Source organism: Dryobates pubescens, chromosome 37 (genome assembly GCF_014839835.1).
Source record: "Dryobates pubescens isolate bDryPub1 chromosome 37, bDryPub1.pri, whole genome shotgun sequence".
In the NCBI taxonomy this organism is placed as follows: Eukaryota; Metazoa; Chordata; class Aves; order Piciformes; family Picidae; genus Dryobates; species Dryobates pubescens.
In genome coordinates, this window is record NC_071648.1 from 530783 (window position 1) to 548789 (window position 18007).

Genomic DNA, 18007 nt, shown 5'->3' on the forward strand with positions numbered 1-18007 from the left:
AACTGCATAGGACCAAGACCAAATTTTAGTACCTACGTCTATCTGCCCTTCTTTTAGCACCTAACATCTCATGTCCTTAGTAAGAGAAACTCTTCTAGGCTCTGCTGAAAGCACCTTGCAGCTAAAAAATTCTGACATACTAATATTTTGTAAACCTGCAGCTGCAAGAAAAGCATCAAACCAGGTGAAGACATTCCTGTAATGAATTCTTCAGAGAAAGAAGAACACAACCCCACACCAAACACTGAGCTGTTGTTCCTCTCCAGTATTTATTGTCAGTTTTCAAGTGGCACTTGAATTTAAATTAAAGAAGCCTCTAGGTGAACACAGGATAGGGAAAAGTTTTTATACAAAAGCTGTGCACAAAACATACTGAGATTACAGAGCAATAATCCAAATTAAGCAGGAGAAAGGTAATCCCAAAGTGTTCCATTCATTGACTAATTTCCATGGAGTTGTGCTTGTAAACTTCTGGAATATCTGTTAAGTGATGAAAGAAAGGACGGCCATGGACACAGCCTTTGTGTTCCTTCCCAAGCTGCTGCTTCATCCTGTGAATGGTGCTTTGTACATCCTCCTTGGACAAGCGCAAGGGCAGCTGCCGAGCTAACCGCACTGCTTCTCCCTGTGAGAAGAACAACAGAAACAAAACCCCAGCAGTTTGAAAGTACCATTTCTTAGCACATTAACCTGGGGCTGCCAGTAAGCAGCAATTAAACACAGCCTGGATAAAGGTCACCCTTCCATTCTCTGCTGATTGTGAATCCCAGCAACCCCAATGTCTCTGAACATATCTTAGCGGTAACTTCGTGGCACTTCTACCACGGAGGTGCACGCAGAGTCAGTCTCCTGCTCCTGTCTGCACTCTTCTGCAAAATGCTTTGGGTTTTGAATATCTTACTACTGTTGGCACCAGCAAGGGACATTTGACAAGGGTTTGTAATGGTAGAATTCAGAGGAATGGATTGAAGCCTGAGGAGGGCAGATTTAGACTGGAGACTAGGAAGACACTTCCAGTGAGGGTGGTGAGACACTGGAACAGGTTGTCCAGGGAGGTTGTGGATGCCCCTCCATGGAGGTGTTCAAAGCCAGGCTGGGTGAGGCCTTGAGCAACCAGGTCTAGAGGAGGGTGTCCCTGGCTGTGTCAGGGAGGTTGGAACTAGATGGTCTTTAAGGTTCCTTCCAGTCCAACCCATTCTATGAATCTGTGAAGATGTTTACTGGTTTACAAGACACATTCTACGCCACCAACTTTACAACAGAAATGAAGTCAAACATTCAGTTACACATGTCCTCAGAACAGCACAGGGAGACCTTAACTTTGTTCTGTCAGACAAGGTCTGCTGCATCCAGTTGTCTCACAAGGCTAGAAGCAGAACTGACTGCTAAATGGCTTCCTGGCATTGCCTTCTCTTCTCTACTTTAGCAATGCTGCCTAGGCAGAAGCGGATGCAGTACACAACCTCCCTTCACATTGGACAAACCTGAGGCAGCTTTCACAACATTTTAATAGAAATCCTAAAGTAGATTTTTTTTTTCCTTTGGGATTTTCTCCAACTCCTTCAACTGGAAATAAAATAAAAATCAATCCCTGTGAGCTGTTCTCTACCCAGAAAGGCTGCTTCCCTAACCATCACGTTATCGTTTCTTCTAAGCCTGCCAAAAGACAGCAAAAGCTGCTGCTCCAACATGAAACTTGAGCCTGTCTAATGCTGACCCACAAGAATAACCAAAAAAGCCTCAGGGCTTATTTTTACAGTTCTAGATTTTTTCATGACAGCAATCCATCTACTTCACAGATTCAAGGAATGCTTTGGGCTGGAAGGAACCTTAAAGATCAGCTACTTCCAGACGCCCTGCCCTGGGCAGGGACACCTTCCCCTGTTTCCTACTTCCCATGTCATTTCCTGCCAGTGTGACTGATGCACAGCCATCTTTTTAAGTTCCTCACAGGATCAACACTGCTCTTCAGAAGCCTTCCATGATAATCTCTGGATATACAAACCTTTGGGGGGGTGTGTAGCTCTCTCTGTATATAAACCAATTCCTTCCTACTCAGTCTGATCCTATGGCATTTGTAAGTAGAGGAAATAAAGCTTCTGAGAGGACAGATTTAGACTGGAGATTATGAAGAAGTTTTTTACAGTGAGGGTGGTGAGACACTGGAACAGGTTGCCTGGGAAAGCTTTGGATGGTTCCTGCTTGGAGGTGTTCAAGGCCAGGCTGGATGAGGACTTGAGCAACCTGATCTAGTGGAAGGTGTCCCTTGGAGAGGGGTTAGAACCAGATGATCTTTAAGGTCCTTCCAACTCAAGTCATTCTGTGACTCTATGAATATGAACCTATGAAAACTAAGCTGCAAACCACTTGTCCCTCAACAGGGCCCTGCTTTAAGCTTCTTTGGTGAGTGCATGGGAACGGTTCAGTAGCACACAACAGAATCACTCGCTCCAAAGGAGGCAGCTGTAAACTTACTGCCCCCAAAGAGACAGGGAGAGATTAGGGTCATAATTGTTTAAAAGCTAACAGACATCTGTGCAAGTGCCTAGGGTCTCATTCTGAGGTAGCTCTGTTCAGGGAAGCATGCTAACAAATAACTGAAGAAAGAAGAGTTTTGACACACATTTTAGTCATGTTTTTGAACAGAGATCCTTAGAGTTAGGATTAAACATAGAATCAGTGAAACACCTAGACAGGTAAAACTATTATTGGTAGTCACTCCAGCTTTAATTAGTACCACATCTATTAGTTGGGTTTGAAATTTCAGTGACATTGTTCTTTCTGGGTGATTTTTACCTATTTACATATCAAATATTAACAAGAGCCATCCCACTTCCAACTGTTGCATAATAACTTCTGTACGAAAGCAGCTGAAAGATTCTTTTGCTCAAGCACTGTGTTTCTGGCAAATAATAATCACAATAATGCTGGCTGCCTGTGAACAACACATGGGTTTCTTCTTTGCCACTGCACTGCAGAGCTTAGTCACTACTGCACTGACTTAGGGGATTTACAAGACACTGTTGGCTGCCAGTAAGTGCCTCCTTTAGCTGCAGAAGTTCTTGCTGGTAACTAATGCAAGCAATTGCAGGGGCATGTGGGGGTCGCTCTGTGTGGTACTTCATTTTTATACTTTAATGTCTCAATTCCAATGTTTTTCTGGCAACAACAACAACAAAATCCATGTATCTAACTCTGCTCTTTCTTTGAATGAATGACAGGATTTTTTCTGCCTTAAGTGGAACTGGTGCAGCGATGTCCATGATTTAGAACTCCTTGAGCTACTTTTCATAAACTGTTACCTTAAGTCATTTTATGTCTTCTTCACAGATTTATTCAGAATGGCTCAGCTTGGAAGGGACCTCAGAGAAATCTACTCCAAGCCCCCTGCTATGGGCAGGAACACCTCTTAACTAGACTTGGTTGCTCAAAGCCCCATCCAATCTGGCCTCAATCATCTCCAAGAAGGGGGCATCCACAAGCACTCCAGCCAACCTATTCCGGTGTCTCACCACCCTTGTACTGACTAACTTCCTACTAAGATCCAGTCTAAAACTTACAGCTACACACCATTCCCTGCTGTCCTGAGGTGAGACAACCTTATGAAAAGTTCCTCTCCAGACTTCCTGGCAGCTGTAAGGTCCTCCTAAGTCTTCAGTTCTCCAACACCCAACCTAAATCTGCTCTTCTCTAATTTCAGATCATTGCCCCTTGTTCCTGTCACCACAGACCCGTGTAAACAGTCCCTCTGCAGCCCTCGCACAGGCCCCCTTCAGGCACTGGAAGGCTGCTATTAGATCTCCCTGCAGCCTTCTCTTCTCCAGGCTGAACAACCCCAGCTCCCTCCACCTGCTCTCGTTGCAGAGGTACTCCAGCCCTTGAATCATCTTTGTGGCTCCTCTGGACAAGCCCAAACAACTGTCCTTCTTACAACAGGGACACCAGAACTGGAAGCAGTATTAGAGAGGGCATCTTGCCAGATCAGAGTAAAGGTGCAGAATCCCTTCTCTTGCCCTGCTGGCCACACTCCTCTTGATGAAGCCCAGGACATGGCTGCCTTCTGTGCTGCAGAGTGCAGTGCTGGCTCCTGTCGATCCTCTCATCAATCAACACCCTCAAGTATTTATTTATAAAGGAATGAAATTTTGATTGTTCTGCACTCAACTGCCTTCCAGACTTGGTAAAGTAACTTCCTGGCAGTTCTGTATTGTAACAGAGAAATGCCTTTCTAGTCTGAGAACTGCCTCCACAGAAACCCTCTGTGAACATCAGCTCTCACCAGGTGTTGTATCACACTGAGGACTGGTTTTTGAGATGTCTGATGCATGTGTTCTGGCAAGCAAGGCAGAGCTCATGCACCTCACACAGAACATGCCATTCTCCTTTTCAAATGTGACTTCTCCTGGAATAGAACTATTTTAATAGAGATGTCAGTACAGAATGATGAAATGGAGAGCAACCCTGCAGAAAAGGACTTGGGGGTGCTGATGGATGAGAAGCTGGACATGAGGCAGTAATGTGTACTAGCAGGCCAGAAGGCCAAACACATCCTGGACTGCATCAAAAGAAGTGTGACCAGCAGGGTGTGAGAGGTGATTCTGCCACTTTGCTCTGGTGAGACCTCACCTGGAATACTGTGTCCAGCTCTGGAACCCTCAACACAGGAAGGACATGGACATGATGGAGCTGGTCCAGAGGAGGCCCATGGAAATGATCAGAGGGCTGGAGCACCTCTGCTGTGATGACAGGCTGAGGGAGTTGGAGTTGTTCAGCCTGGAGAAGAGAAGGCTGCAGGGAGATCTAATAGCAGCCTTCCAGTGCCTGAAGAGGGCCTGTGTGAGGGCTGCAGAGGGACTGTTGACAACAGTTCCTGTGGTAACAGGAACAAGGGGCAATGACTTGAAATTAGAGAAGAGCAGATTTAGGTTGGGTGTTAGGAACAAATTCTTTACCATGAGGGAGGTGGAACACTGCAATAGGTTCCTCAGGGAGGTAGTTGAGACCCCATCCCTGGAGATATTCAAGATGAGGCTTGATGGGGCTCTGAGAAACCTGATCTAGCAGAAAATGTCCCTACTCACAGCAGGGGGGTTGGACTAGAGGACCTTTGGAGGTCCCTTCCAACCAAAACCATTCTAGTATTCTGTTATTCTATAATTAAAACAGAAAGATAAAGAAAAATTTCCAAGCTACTTAAGGCATTATTACAAGCTTACATAGGCCAAACCTAAAAGCAAACTTCTGTCTTACCTCCAAGTAATTTACCACTTTGAGGGGTCTACATTCATAAACCTCCTTTGCATTTCCATTAACTACTGCATTCAGAATTTCTTTCAAATCAGAAACACCATAATATGGCAGACAGTTTGCCAGCCCTTCTATTTCCAGATGACTTTCTGCAGCTGAAGCACCTGAAAACACAAAACCCACAGAGTAACTTAACACATTGCTGTCATTCCTATTCCAGAGTAAATGAGAGAAAATTAAACCTATGTAAAAGTCACTCAGTAAATGAGTCCCTTAGTAAATGCAATACACTTAGGAAACTTTGTGTTGCTCTTCACTTGGAGTGTGCAGTGTTCATTTGTCCATTGTTTCACAACGGTGCTGTGTGCCTGTTCACATCACAAATGTCTCAGCTGATTTGAATTCAAATCCTAGCTGGCACTGTTCAAATGCTTGAAACGTTCTGCAGCACTCCTAGTCCTCAGCATCACTGTAACTAAAGCTTCCAGGACTTAAACTAAGCATATATAGAAGGTAGCAATAAAATACAATTTAACTTGGGACCTCCCCCCCCCAAAACCAAACCCACTGTTGGCCTTTTTTCCTATGTAATTGGTTTAAACATCCACAGAGCTCAAACTCAGCCTCTATTGAAACAAAAATCAGTTTTTTCCCCTTCTACCACAGCAGAGGAAGAACTAAACCCCATGGAAATAAAGGCTCTGTGACACACTTCATGGTGCCACTCACATGGCATCACTGCTGCAGCGGGGACCACTCTGAATAGCAATGATGAATAAAACCTTCAAAGGGCCGTCCCAACAAAACCTCCCTCTAATCTTTGAGCAGTAAGAGATTTTGCTTCTTATTCACATTACTTGCAAAAAATCTGAACAAAGCTGCTGCTGTACAGCTAAATTTCCTCCCACTCCCAGTCAGAAGCAGGGGTCAGACTCAGATCTTCTCACACAATCTTTCAGAGCTCCTCCTCTCATTCATTTCAAGCGTACAGAAATCTCAATCCAACCTGCCTGGCTACCTTCCCTTTCCCTCTGCTACAGGTGTAAGAAGTAAAGAGCTTCACAAGGAGAGGCTGGAAGAATACAACTCATAATGACAACAAATTCACTCTTGTGAAGTGGCCCCAAGTAGGATAAATAAGTAGTCTGCTGAGTCACCAGTGGCTTTTGCCAAGTCAGGAAAGCTGGAGAGAAAAAGGTTGCTTGAAGTGGATTAAACTGACAAACTGTGCTAAAGGATCATTCATGTTCCCAACCCCATGTGAAAGGTTTCAGAAGTGAGAGGAAATCCAGGTCTGCCATGGAAGTCACTGCAATGTACTTTGATCAGCTAGTAGAAAGAGGTTGCTATCCATGACCAGGCACTGTCTGTTTAACAGCCACTAAGACATAGATGACTGAAAAGACTGAAGGACAGGATGGCATCCAAAGGCACCTAAACAGGTTGGACAGGTAGGCTGAGGAGAATCCATAAGGTTCAATAAAGGAAACTGCATCCTGGGCTGCATCAAAAGAAGTGCAGCCAGCAGGTTGAGAGAAGTGATTCTGACACTCCGCTCTGCTGAGACCTCACCTGGAGTACTGTGTCCACCTCCAGAGCTCTCAACACAGGAAGGACATGGACCTGATGGACTGGATCTAAAGGAGGGCCATGAACATTATCAGAGGTCTGGAACACTTCTCCTATGTGGACAAGCTGAGGCAGTTGGGTTGTTCAGCCTGGAGAAGAGAAGGCTCCAGGGAGACCTAATAGCAGCCTTGCAGTACCTGAAGGAGACCTGCAAGAGGCATTCACGACCTCCCTGGGCCACCTGTTCCAGTGTCTCACCACCCTCGCTGTAAAGAATTTCTTCCCAATCTCCAGTCTAAATCTGCCCTCCTCAAGCTTCAATCCATTCCCTCCCATCCTATCACTCCAAGCCCCTGTAAAAAGCCCCTTCCCAGCTTTCTTGTAGGCCCCCTTCAGGTACTGGAAGGATGCCAGAACACTTTCCTTGTCACATCCAGCAAAGCAGCGATGTGTTTGGTAGGCAGACCAGACGACCAACGCTCAATATTCATCAGTTTTACCAACAGCAATTGTCCAGCTGGCAAACTTTGACAGATTTGACAGAACAAGAGGTGATGGTTTGAAAGGAGACTTAGACTAGATAGAAGGAAGACATTTTTTATGCTGAGGGTGGTGAGATACTGGCCCAGGTTGCCCAGAGAGGTGGTAGAAGCACCACCCCAGGTCAGGTTGTTTGGGGCTCTGAGCAACCTGCTCCAGTTGAAGATGCCTCTGCTGACTTCAAGGCACTTGGACTGGATGACCTTTAATGGCCCACTCCAACCTGAAGCACTTCATGATTCTGTGACTTCACCATACTGCTCAGTAATAGGAAAGCCAAAGGGGGCTTCAAAGACTGTATCATAAAAGAAATCATACAAGTCCTGGCCAAGAGAGTATTTCCTCTTTGGTATTTATTTGTGTGTCATTCCCCCTTTCTGCTTACCTTCTTCCCACCTCAAAGCAGCCAACTGCCTGCTGATTAACATCTACTGTGCAGGAATTCCACTCTTGGCAGCTTTTGATGACAGAAGCAGACATCCAAGCCTCAGTGCACTTGCAAATTTTGGACAAAACACACGTGAAGATTTTTGAGTGTTCAAGCAGCAGGCTTCAGGCACTTTCCATGGTGGTTTCTATGAACTGCTTTGCAACTTCCAAGGAAAATATTCTCATGAACAGATAAACTAGCTTTCAATTGGCTCAAAATGTGGATTTCTCATTGCTACAAATTTCCCCTTTCTCCTTCCAATCATCTTTGGATAATTCCCTCTTGATGGCCAAGAAAAACTGTTCTCTTCCAGCTGTCACCTAGATCAGGTAACATTCTAAGACTATGGATCTTTCAGTCTATGGTCAAAATCAGACTGAAATGAAGCAGCAGCCTAAGTTTCCATAGTAAAACATGTATAAGAATTGAGGCAGCTGACATTACCAAGGAGGAAGGGTTATTTACCTACTATTGCTCCTGGAGGCCCTGTAAGCAATCTGTCCATGTTTGGTACACACATTCTATCAGACAGATGATTCTACCCTAAAAGCCTGCCTTGAAGCACAGCCCAGCATCCACCATTGTTACAAACCCAGGTAAGATGTGATGCTTGCTCTCAGTTCCCTTCCAGCCAAGAATTCACATCACTTTAGGTCTTTCCCAAAGGCATGTGGGCAGATGTGCAGTGAAGATACACGTAACAAAGACATCTCAAGAAGAACCAGGAGGAAAGCAATCAATCTTACTTCTTTAAATGCTCTTCTGCATGTAGGGGTCACTGCAAGCTATACCCAGCAAGCAACTGCTTGGCAGATCCCAGAAAACTGAGTTAAGTAAAAGCAAACAGACTGCATCACTTGAAGCCTCAGCAAGGCCAGAACATGAGGGGGCGGGAGGGCAGTGGAAGACAGACCGGAGCTCAGCGTCACAGCTTTGCAGATCACAATAACTGGCACGTTCCACAAAGAAACCATTGACTTTCTCTGACATACTTAGAGCAAGAAGCTTTTTCTGAGCTATTTCACAACATGTTTTTCGCTGTCAGCTATCCAGAGAAAGATCTAGCTGAAAGCTCCTTAGGCTGCTGTGCAATCAATACAAAGACAAACAAGATGTTACATGAGATCCTAGCCTGCAGAGGATCCCAAAATCACAGAATGGTCTGGGTAGGAAGGGACCTCCAAAGATCATCTAGTCCACCCCCCTCTGCAGTAAGCAGGGACATCCTCAACTAGATCAGGTTTCCCAGAGCCCTGTGGATCTGAATATTTCCAGGGATCAGGCCTCAACTACCTCCCTGGGCAACCTGCTGCAGTGTTCCACTACTTTCATGGTGCAAAACTTGTTCCTAACATCCAATCTAAATCACCCCTTCTCTGGACTGAAGTCATTGCCCCTTGAATAGAAGATAGAGCATATCAAAGACCTAGGATCTTGGAACAGTTTTGACTGCAGTCATACAGAGTCTTTAAACACTGTTGAGACATTGCTGTCTCACAACAAGAGAGCATTCAAAGGACAGGATTGTCCTCCAGTGAAACAACAGGCAAGCAAGGCCTGGACTCCTGCACTCTTGTAAAAACAACAATCCAAGGGCTGCATCAGTGAAAAAGGAAATGGCAGACCAAGAACAAACCTTCCTGTGGAACACAGTCCTCATTAGGAAGAAATGGCCTAATTCCAGGGTGACATCTAATGTGACATGGTGCCCTGGGGTTCAGAGTGAGGTATGTGTGCTATGCCTGTGAGAAAAGCTACTGCTAGGTTGTTAGAGTAACTAAAGCTCAGAATCATCCCATGACCTAAAAAGTCTTGGCCATCAGAGAAACCATTCTGCTCCAGGCTTTGCTCAGTGATGTTCAGTGACAGGACAAGGGGCGGTGGGTCCAAACTGGAGCACAGGAGCTTCCACATGAACATAAGGAAAACTTTTTCACTGTGAGGCTGCACAGAGATGTTGTGGAGTCTCTTTGGGAGACATTCAAAACCCTTCTGGATGCATTGCTGTGCGGCCTGCCCTGGGTGATCCTGCTCTGGCAGGGGGGTTGGACTCAATGATTTTTCGAGGTCCTTTCCAACCCCTAGCATTCTGTGATTCTACAAATCCCAAGCACTGTGAGGGAGTAAGATTCAATTTCTTATCATTAATTCCAAGACCTTCTAAAGTTAGTGCAAGACTAATGAATTATTATTGTTGGGTTTTTTTATCCTAGGAGAGAAGTTGTCCCTTACAGACAAGGCATCCAAATAAGGAAACCCCACAACTAAGCAGTGGGCTTTTTTAGGCAGGAAACTATCAGAATCAGAGAATTAAAAGTTCCTCTGTGCTGTAGGTCGACAAAAGGTAGACATTGAAATTGTGAGGAAGCATCTTTGACAAAAACCAGTGGGGATGCAAGCCTAAAGCAACAAAGGAATTAATCACTCAAGTTACCCTCCAAACAAAGGCAACTGTTCAGATTTCCTTGGTATTTAAATAAAGCAAGTCCTGTAAAACACAGCCCACCCCAAGGGGAAAGAAAGAGTGAATCTCTGGTCCTACTGAGGTGCACATCGTGTAGGAAACAGCCCTGGTGGGATGGTCAAAACCAAGGCAAGAGGTTTGGAGTTCCAAATTACTACCTGAGAATTATGAGTTAGTTATATTAATGGGCAGCAACACTTAGGATCCTTCTCATCACCTCTGGTAGAAAGTGTGTGGAGATTTAAACAACTAATCAATGCAACCTACTAGACTGGCAGTCCTCTTCAGAGTGCATCCCAGGTCAAGGAATCACAGACACATTCAGGTTGGAAAAGACCCTCAGGATCACCAAGTCCAGTCAATAACCCTACTCTACAAGGTTCACCCCTAAACCATATCCTCAAGCACCACATCCAAATGACCTTTAAACACATCCAGACACATCCATGAAAGCCTCATCTGCTGCTGCCAAAACTGACAATCATCCAGTGGTGCCAGCTACGTTCCCTTTGTCTTTGTTATGTAAAGTATCTTAGAGAGGGACATGGAGACTGCTGGAGCAGGTCCAGAGGAGGCCACAAAGATGATAAAAGGGCTGGAGAACCTCCCCTGTGGGGATAGGCTGAGACAGTAGGGGCTGTTCAGCCTGGAAAAGTGAGTGCTCCAGGGAGACGTTAAAGCAGCCTTCCAGTACTTGAAGGGGACCTTCAAGAAAGCTGGGAAGGAACTTTTTACAAAGGCTTAGAGTGATAGGATTAGAGGGAATGGAGTGAAACTTACAGAGGGCAGACTTAGACTGGAGATTAGGAAGAAATTCTTTACAATGATGGTGTTGAGACACTGAAACAGGTTGCCCAGGGAGGTGGAGATGTTCAAGGCCAGGCTGAATGAGGCCTTGAGCAAGCTGGTCTAGGGGAAGGTGTCCCTGCCCACGGCAGGAGGGTTGGAACTAGATGATCTTCAAGGTCCTTTCCAACCCAAACCCTTCCATGAATCTATGAACATAGGATTGGCAGATGGCTACTACTTCCCAGTAACTGTTCTATTGTACAACCCTGCTCTTAAGCTAACCAAGCCATCTTAAAACCAGCTTCTCATCGCCAGTACCACAAGACTGGTCAACAACTCTCTTCTGTTGCTACTTAGAAACTGTCTTCAAATTTTCACATTCAATTTCTTCATTAATTAGTTTTTAAGCAAGCTTGCAGTATCAGGTGAAACACACAAAAATGTTATGTGAGCATAAAGGCTGGAGACCTATCAGAGACCTCCTCAGCTTTTAATATGCTAATCTGATTTGCTGCCTCTTACAATATGCTCTTCATACCCCTAATCATACAGTCTAAGATTATGATCATCAACACCTCTTCTACAAAGCTTTCACTCTTTATAGAGGGATTTAGCAAGTCAGAAAGAAGTCTCCTTGGTTTTGCAATGCATGATTCAGTAAAGCAAACAGCTTAGGCTCCATTCTTCCCAAAAAGCAGACTCTGAGTGAGGGAGTTGCTCTACATCCCTTTTTTCGTACCCACCCTTAAAAGATCCCATATGTTCCAGTAGATCTGTCATCACTGTACATATGTGGGGATCTGTAACACATGAAGCTATAGCATTTCTAACAGCTCTTATAGTGAATCTTGTCTCTAAGCTGTCAACTGGGTACTACCCCCAAAGATGTTTGCTTGCCTTGGAATTCTGCTAGGGAAATTCTGATCTGCAGAACCAGCCCTGGGTGGGTTGCCTCTGGGTTTCAACAGCATCCCTATGAATTGCTCGTCAGAAAAACACACAAACATTTGACCTCTCTTGCTAGGGGAAAAGGATCTTATAGGAAACAGATGTATTTTGTGATCAGTGTAAAGCCACTGAAAAGAATTCTACCAAAAGGTGCAATGGCAATTCTGTCACCTTCTGTTACTGGCCCCTTAGGGCTCTGTGTTGCAACTCTGATATGAGTCAGTCAAGAATCAGTTCCAGCTCCTTACTGGACCTCCTCAGCTATTCAAAAGCAGAGAAGTCATCAGCTAAAGCACATACTTGCAGAAGCATCTGCAAACATCACCCTTGGAAGAAGCTGTCAAGTCTAAGGAACTTACATCAGTTTAATCTAAATTCTGTCAAGATGGCAATTAAGGACATGGAGATCCAGCATTTTGAGGAAAGAAAGAGAACAAGCCCCAGGAAAACAGAGATTTCAGGGCACTCTTTGAAATACTAACAAAGTTTTCCATTCAGTCACCAGTTTCCAGTGCTCAACGTTTTATGTCAAAGGTGACATTCTCTGCCAAGCAATAAAATCTCAGCATTAAGAAAAGAAGGATGTTAGAACAACATGACCCACACAAATAATCTATTCAAGCAGAAGAAACAAGCCTCAGCATGAGAAAGAGACCGAAGATTTAAAAGCCGTCCTACCTTCTATCATTATTATCTGGAATCCATTTGCTACAAGCCTTGGATCTGACAAATGACTTGATCCATTGAAATTCTGGTAATCCTTCTGCATTTTATAAAGAGCAGCCATATACTGAGCTCCACCAATAAGACTGGAGGGGAAAAAAAAACAAAACAAAAAACCCAACAAAACTAAACCACATATCACCAAAGTGTTAAAGCCCCAAATCCTTAATGTGAAAATTCAAACTGTGAGGAAAAGACTGGGGAAATAAATAAAACAAGTGATGAGGAGCAATCAGCATTTTAGAATGTATTCTGGAAAAGCATTTGAAGAAAAAAACCCCACAACTATCTACCTAGATTATATTAGAGAGTGACCAAGTTACAGCTTATAATAATAATCATTACATCAGCCATTGCCTAACCCACGGGGGAAAAAATCAGCTGAAGTGATGAAAATGTGGAGCACTGAATTTTCCTCTAGTGGAAGAAATTTGTCTCTGTTCTATGAGCAGTGAAACTGGTCAAAATTCATTCTTAGTGCAAGCAGAGGATGAACAGGCCTGCTCACTACTATAAGGTAGCAGTCTACAAAACAAAGAAGTCCCCCTGTTCTTACAGATAAATGAATATACAAATAATCCTGGAATCAGCAAACAAAGTCTTAGGAGAGTGTACTGTAAAACCCTACTGAATAAGACCCACATTCTTGCTCAGTTGTACTATACCTGTCTGTTAACACAATTGGCTTGTCCAGTTTTTCTACTGGAAGCTTATGATTCATCAGTAATCTTTTACATAAGAGGGCTTCTTCCAATCTGTATGGGTTCAGCAACATCAGCTTTTTGTCAGTAGCAAATATCCAGACATCAGGAAAGCTCTGACGACGGATCAGGAAAAGCTCCTCTTCATCTGAATCATTCCTCCCGCATCTCTGCAGATAATGTCTACAGGAGCTCAGAGAAAAAGGCACTGTGACAATTTTTGTAGGCTCTTCAGGTTTCCTCTTCTTTTCAATTTGAGCATGAAGTATCTTGTCCAGCTTCTGCTGGTCAGATGGGGAAGCCTTCAGCCTGGGTTTCTGTTTTTCTGTCTCCTTCGCTGGTCGGTGCCCTCTCTGTCCCATAGCTTTCTTGACCTCTCTGTTGTACCTTTCCATGTCTTTAGCAGCTTTCATTTCGTAACTTAAAAGAGAAAAGAGACCAGTGGTGCAATCAGATAAAAGCCCTCCAACCTCAGCTCCCAACATACTGAAACAAAATGCCCTGTAACCATTTCAACAGCTCCTATGATTCTTTCAGGCAGCCACATCAGTTTGCTTTCCACTAGGATGGAGGTGGAAGGACATTGGGCACTGTATCCGTATTACGTTACCCTTTGAAGATGATGAGTTGGACATTTTCCTTCATCATGACAGGCAGCAGAACCTGAATCACTGAAGGGGGAGGAGTAGGCTGCACCATACAAAGAGCTGCAGCAAGCTGCTTTTGACTTAGTCCCAAAGACTGCATTTAACCCTACAATCAGTTTGGGAAGTTTTGTTGCAGGCACTTCCAGCTCAATTCACAAAGTCATTTAAGCTTCTAGAGCTCTACAGACTTCCAGGGGAGTCCATGTGGTTAGGTAAGAGTTTGGAGCTCAAATAACTTCATAAGCCTCGGGCTTTACTTAATAAAAAGAAGTAAATTTGATTTCAAATGGCCTAAAATTAGCAGCATAAAAGCACAAGAACACAGAATAGATACAATTACCCCAGATTTCTGTAACTAATAAACTTCCAGACCTTTCAAAAAGTGCTCAGTAATGAACACTACTCCACAGTGGCTCAAACATCCCTGCACACTAAATCTCTACACCCTGAATGATCCTTAATGAGTTTACAAATGTCAGGAAGACAGCTAAACTTTGATAGATGCCAGGTTTATGCCTGCCTACTGCACACGAACCTGATTTTTTTGGAGGTCAAAGGAATGATTTGCTGAACTCCCTCTTTTTCTGTGCCCTTATTGGATACCCCAGATTCTAGCAGGTAATGCAAACCAGTCCAATCTTCAACAAAATTAACGTTCAAAAGTAGCACTATCATATGTAAGTATTGGCAATCAGTATTCTAGCTGGTCATATTTATTTCTTGCCACTTGCTGGAACAGTTTGATTCAATTATGTGCATGCACGCTGGAAAATTAAGGTCAAGCAAAGGGTCACCATTTGCAATTAATTATGATGTGCTGGCGTTCACATATGGAACCAATATTTGGTTAACTAAAAAAGTCAGCTTAAATAGTTTCTTGCAATAAATCATGTCCTAGAAAATATGGAGCAAACGTTAAGATAAAAAACATCTGCTCCTTTTAAAATGAATGGATGAAATTGCTTGAACAGAATCTTTTTCTTTTTTTTTTCCATCCCAAATACATTCATGGCTTTGACCAGATCAACAAACACTTTGTTCTGAACAGGCACAACTGGAGTCGAGGAGAGTGTTTCATTGAGCCGAGCTTTCAGTCCAAAACCAAAGCGCTTCCAAGGACAGCCCAACCTGCCTGTCATTTGAGGCTAGCATCAGAAAGATTCTAGCCTCACAAGCTTGGATTGTGAGGGGTTTGCAAATTGATGCACATCACTGCCAGTGCTTTGCTCACAATCAGAGAGAGCAGGCTCGCAAACTAGGAGGGAACAGCTTTGCCTCCTCCACAATTCCTCCAGAGACAAGTGCCGTCAACAACTGCTACAAGAGCAGTTTCTTCCCTGTGAGTTAGCATCCTTTCCTGAAGCCACAAAACCTAAAGGCAAGAATATTTGCAAGACTGGGTGAAAGGAGAAAGTGGAAAACGAAAATGAAATCTAGTTTCAAAGGCAGCTTGGGTTTAACTAGAAACATGGATTTAGCATTTTCTCCTTGCAACCTATACCCAGATGAAAGTTCTTCACCCAGAGTCATTGGAATGTGCTGCCCAGGGAGGTGGTGGAGTCACCATCCCTGGAGGTGTTCAGGAGGGGATTGGATGTGGCACTTGGTGCCATGGTCTAGTCATGAGGTTTGTGGAGACAGGTTGGACTTGGTGATCTTTGAGGTCTCTTCCAACCTTGGTGATACTGCATTACATAACAACAAACAAATAGGTCATCTCTCAGATCTGAATTTGAGTATCCGAAGTAAACTCTGACTGGAAATGGCCACTTGGGTACATTCACATGTGTCCAGAATAGAGAGGCATCCATTCCTGAACTCTACACATCACAGCATAAGCCTCTTCCCATAATGAAACCAAATCAGCTCAAGCTATCATCATGAGTATTATGTCCTGCTTCTCTCTTTCCTTGCTTTGTGATGAAGTTTTACCTGCCCATATCAGCTTTGGAGTTTGCTTCTGAAAATGCACAGGTTTCAGCACTGCTTTCTAGGACATGGACCTACTACAATGCCCAAACAGATGCTGAGGACAGGCAACAGTAGGGAAGGACTCACAGCAATTATTAATATCCACGGTTAGTATCTGGCCAGTACACAAATAGAGCTGGCTAGGGATATGATGGCTGGCCAATGAGCAGATGGTGCCACTAAGTGCTCTCCATTCACAGAACATTTGTGTCAACTAAATGGTTAAAATACATTAAAAAAAAAAGGGAAAAAAAAAGGTTTTTTCTGGACTTGCTAAGTGGGGATACTTGCCCCAGCACAAAAGAGGTGTGAACAATGTATAGAAACACAATCACGTGCCATGAGATGCAGAGGAAGTTTATCAGGCCATAAAAAGCTAACACACATTAGCTAGTTATTACTAGCCACTCATGACTACGTGCATCCTCTTACCTGTCAACAGACAGCAAAGGCCATGCTACCTGAAATGGGTGTGTCACCCAAGGTACAAATACACTCCTGAAGAATGGCTGTAGAGTGCTGCCAAAGTGAGTCCCATGGCAGTGTGTGGGTGGCTCTGAACCTCTCCCACACCCTCAGGATAACTACAACTGCCACTGTCACACAGAATCACAGAATGTCATGGGTTGAAGGGAGCTCAAAAGATTATCCTGTCATGCTGCCAGGGCGGGATCACCTAGAGTAGGTCACACAGGAAGGCATCCAGGCACATTCTGAAGTTCTCCAGAGAAGGAGACTCCACAACCTCCCTGGGCAGCCTACTCCAGGGCTCTGCCACTCTCATGGTGAAAAAGTTTTTCCCTGTGTTCACCTGGAACCTTCTCTGCTCCAGCTTGCAGCCATTGCCCCTTGTGCTATCATTGGACATCACTGAGCAGAGCCTGGCTCCATCCTCAGCCTTCAAATCTTTATAAATATGAAGGAGGTCACCTCTCAGACTCATCTTCCCCAATCTAAAGAGCCACAGTTCCCTCAGCCTTTCCTCAGTAGGGAAATGTTCCACTCCCTTCAGGATCTTTGTGACGCTGTGGTGGACTTGTCTAAGCAGTTCCCTGAGCTCCTGCTTGAACTGAGGGGCCCAGAACTGGACGCAGTATTTCAGATGCACTTGGAGAGATTTCTTCCACTCCTAACTGTGCCTGATACATAAGAAATCCTGAGGCTAGAAACATGCACAAGCTGTATGAGGTAAGAACAGAGTGAGTGCAAGAAATGAAATCCTGGCTTTGCAAAGCAGGGAGATCCACAATGCTCCCAATATGGACATGCATGGAAGCTTTCCTCTGCTATTATAACCTAAAGACCATAACATTTCACATTCCGGTTGAGTAATAAATGCTGGCTTGTTTTGAAAGGGCTATCCTGTGTCACTGCAAGACATCTGTTGGTTGTACTGCTCCCCAAAGGCATTTAAACTCATTTAGACCTGGCTGGAGGAGCCACAGAGAGAAACAGAGATGCCAAAGCTCTCTATTGTAACATACAGGTGTGACTTGGTCACAGAAGGTTGGAGGAGCAGAGGCCAGGAAAGGTGGTGTCTTGTCAGCAAGATGGCATGAAGTTGGAGGTACAGGGTGCTCAGTAGAGCTGTGGCACTTCGACTCTCCTGTTGTATATACATTTGTTGTTACCTCTAGGTGGCCCAATTTATCCAGAGTATGTGGTAGGCACGACTTAAGTTCTCTGCCAGCCGTACATCAGCTCCTCTGGATGGTTGCCTTGGAGGAGGAGATGTCCAAGTATCTCTTCCTATTGTTATGTTCTGAAGCAAATTTAAACTATTAAGAGCAGGAAAGAGGCACAATCAAAGCTGAAATGTACAGGTACAACTAATGGGAAACTCTCCCTTCACTTCAGCATCCTACCTACATATAAGGAAAACTTCATTACCAGCGAGGTCTCCTTCCTGAACTAACACAAAGTTAATCTGCAGGCACACTCTTAAACATAACAGTTGTACCAGGAAAGCAACCATGAA

At 44.2% G+C, this 18007-nt stretch overlaps 1 protein-coding gene across 1 annotated transcript in view; it reads right to left on the bottom strand.

Moving 5' to 3' along the window:
- Positions 1 to 320: 320 nt before the first annotated feature.
- PMS1 (PMS1 homolog 1, mismatch repair system component) overlaps positions 321 to 18007 on the bottom strand; it is a 50346-nt gene continuing 32659 nt past the window's right edge. Inside the window, exons 9-12 of the mRNA XM_009911208.2 lie at positions 13376 to 13831; positions 12666 to 12796; positions 5251 to 5411; positions 321 to 625 (exon numbers count right to left, since the gene is read on the bottom strand). Coding sequence (XP_009909510.2) covers positions 434 to 625; positions 5251 to 5411; positions 12666 to 12796; positions 13376 to 13831 — 940 coding nt within the window. The 3' untranslated portion in view covers positions 321 to 433. The remainder of the gene's footprint in view (positions 626 to 5250; positions 5412 to 12665; positions 12797 to 13375; positions 13832 to 18007) is intronic.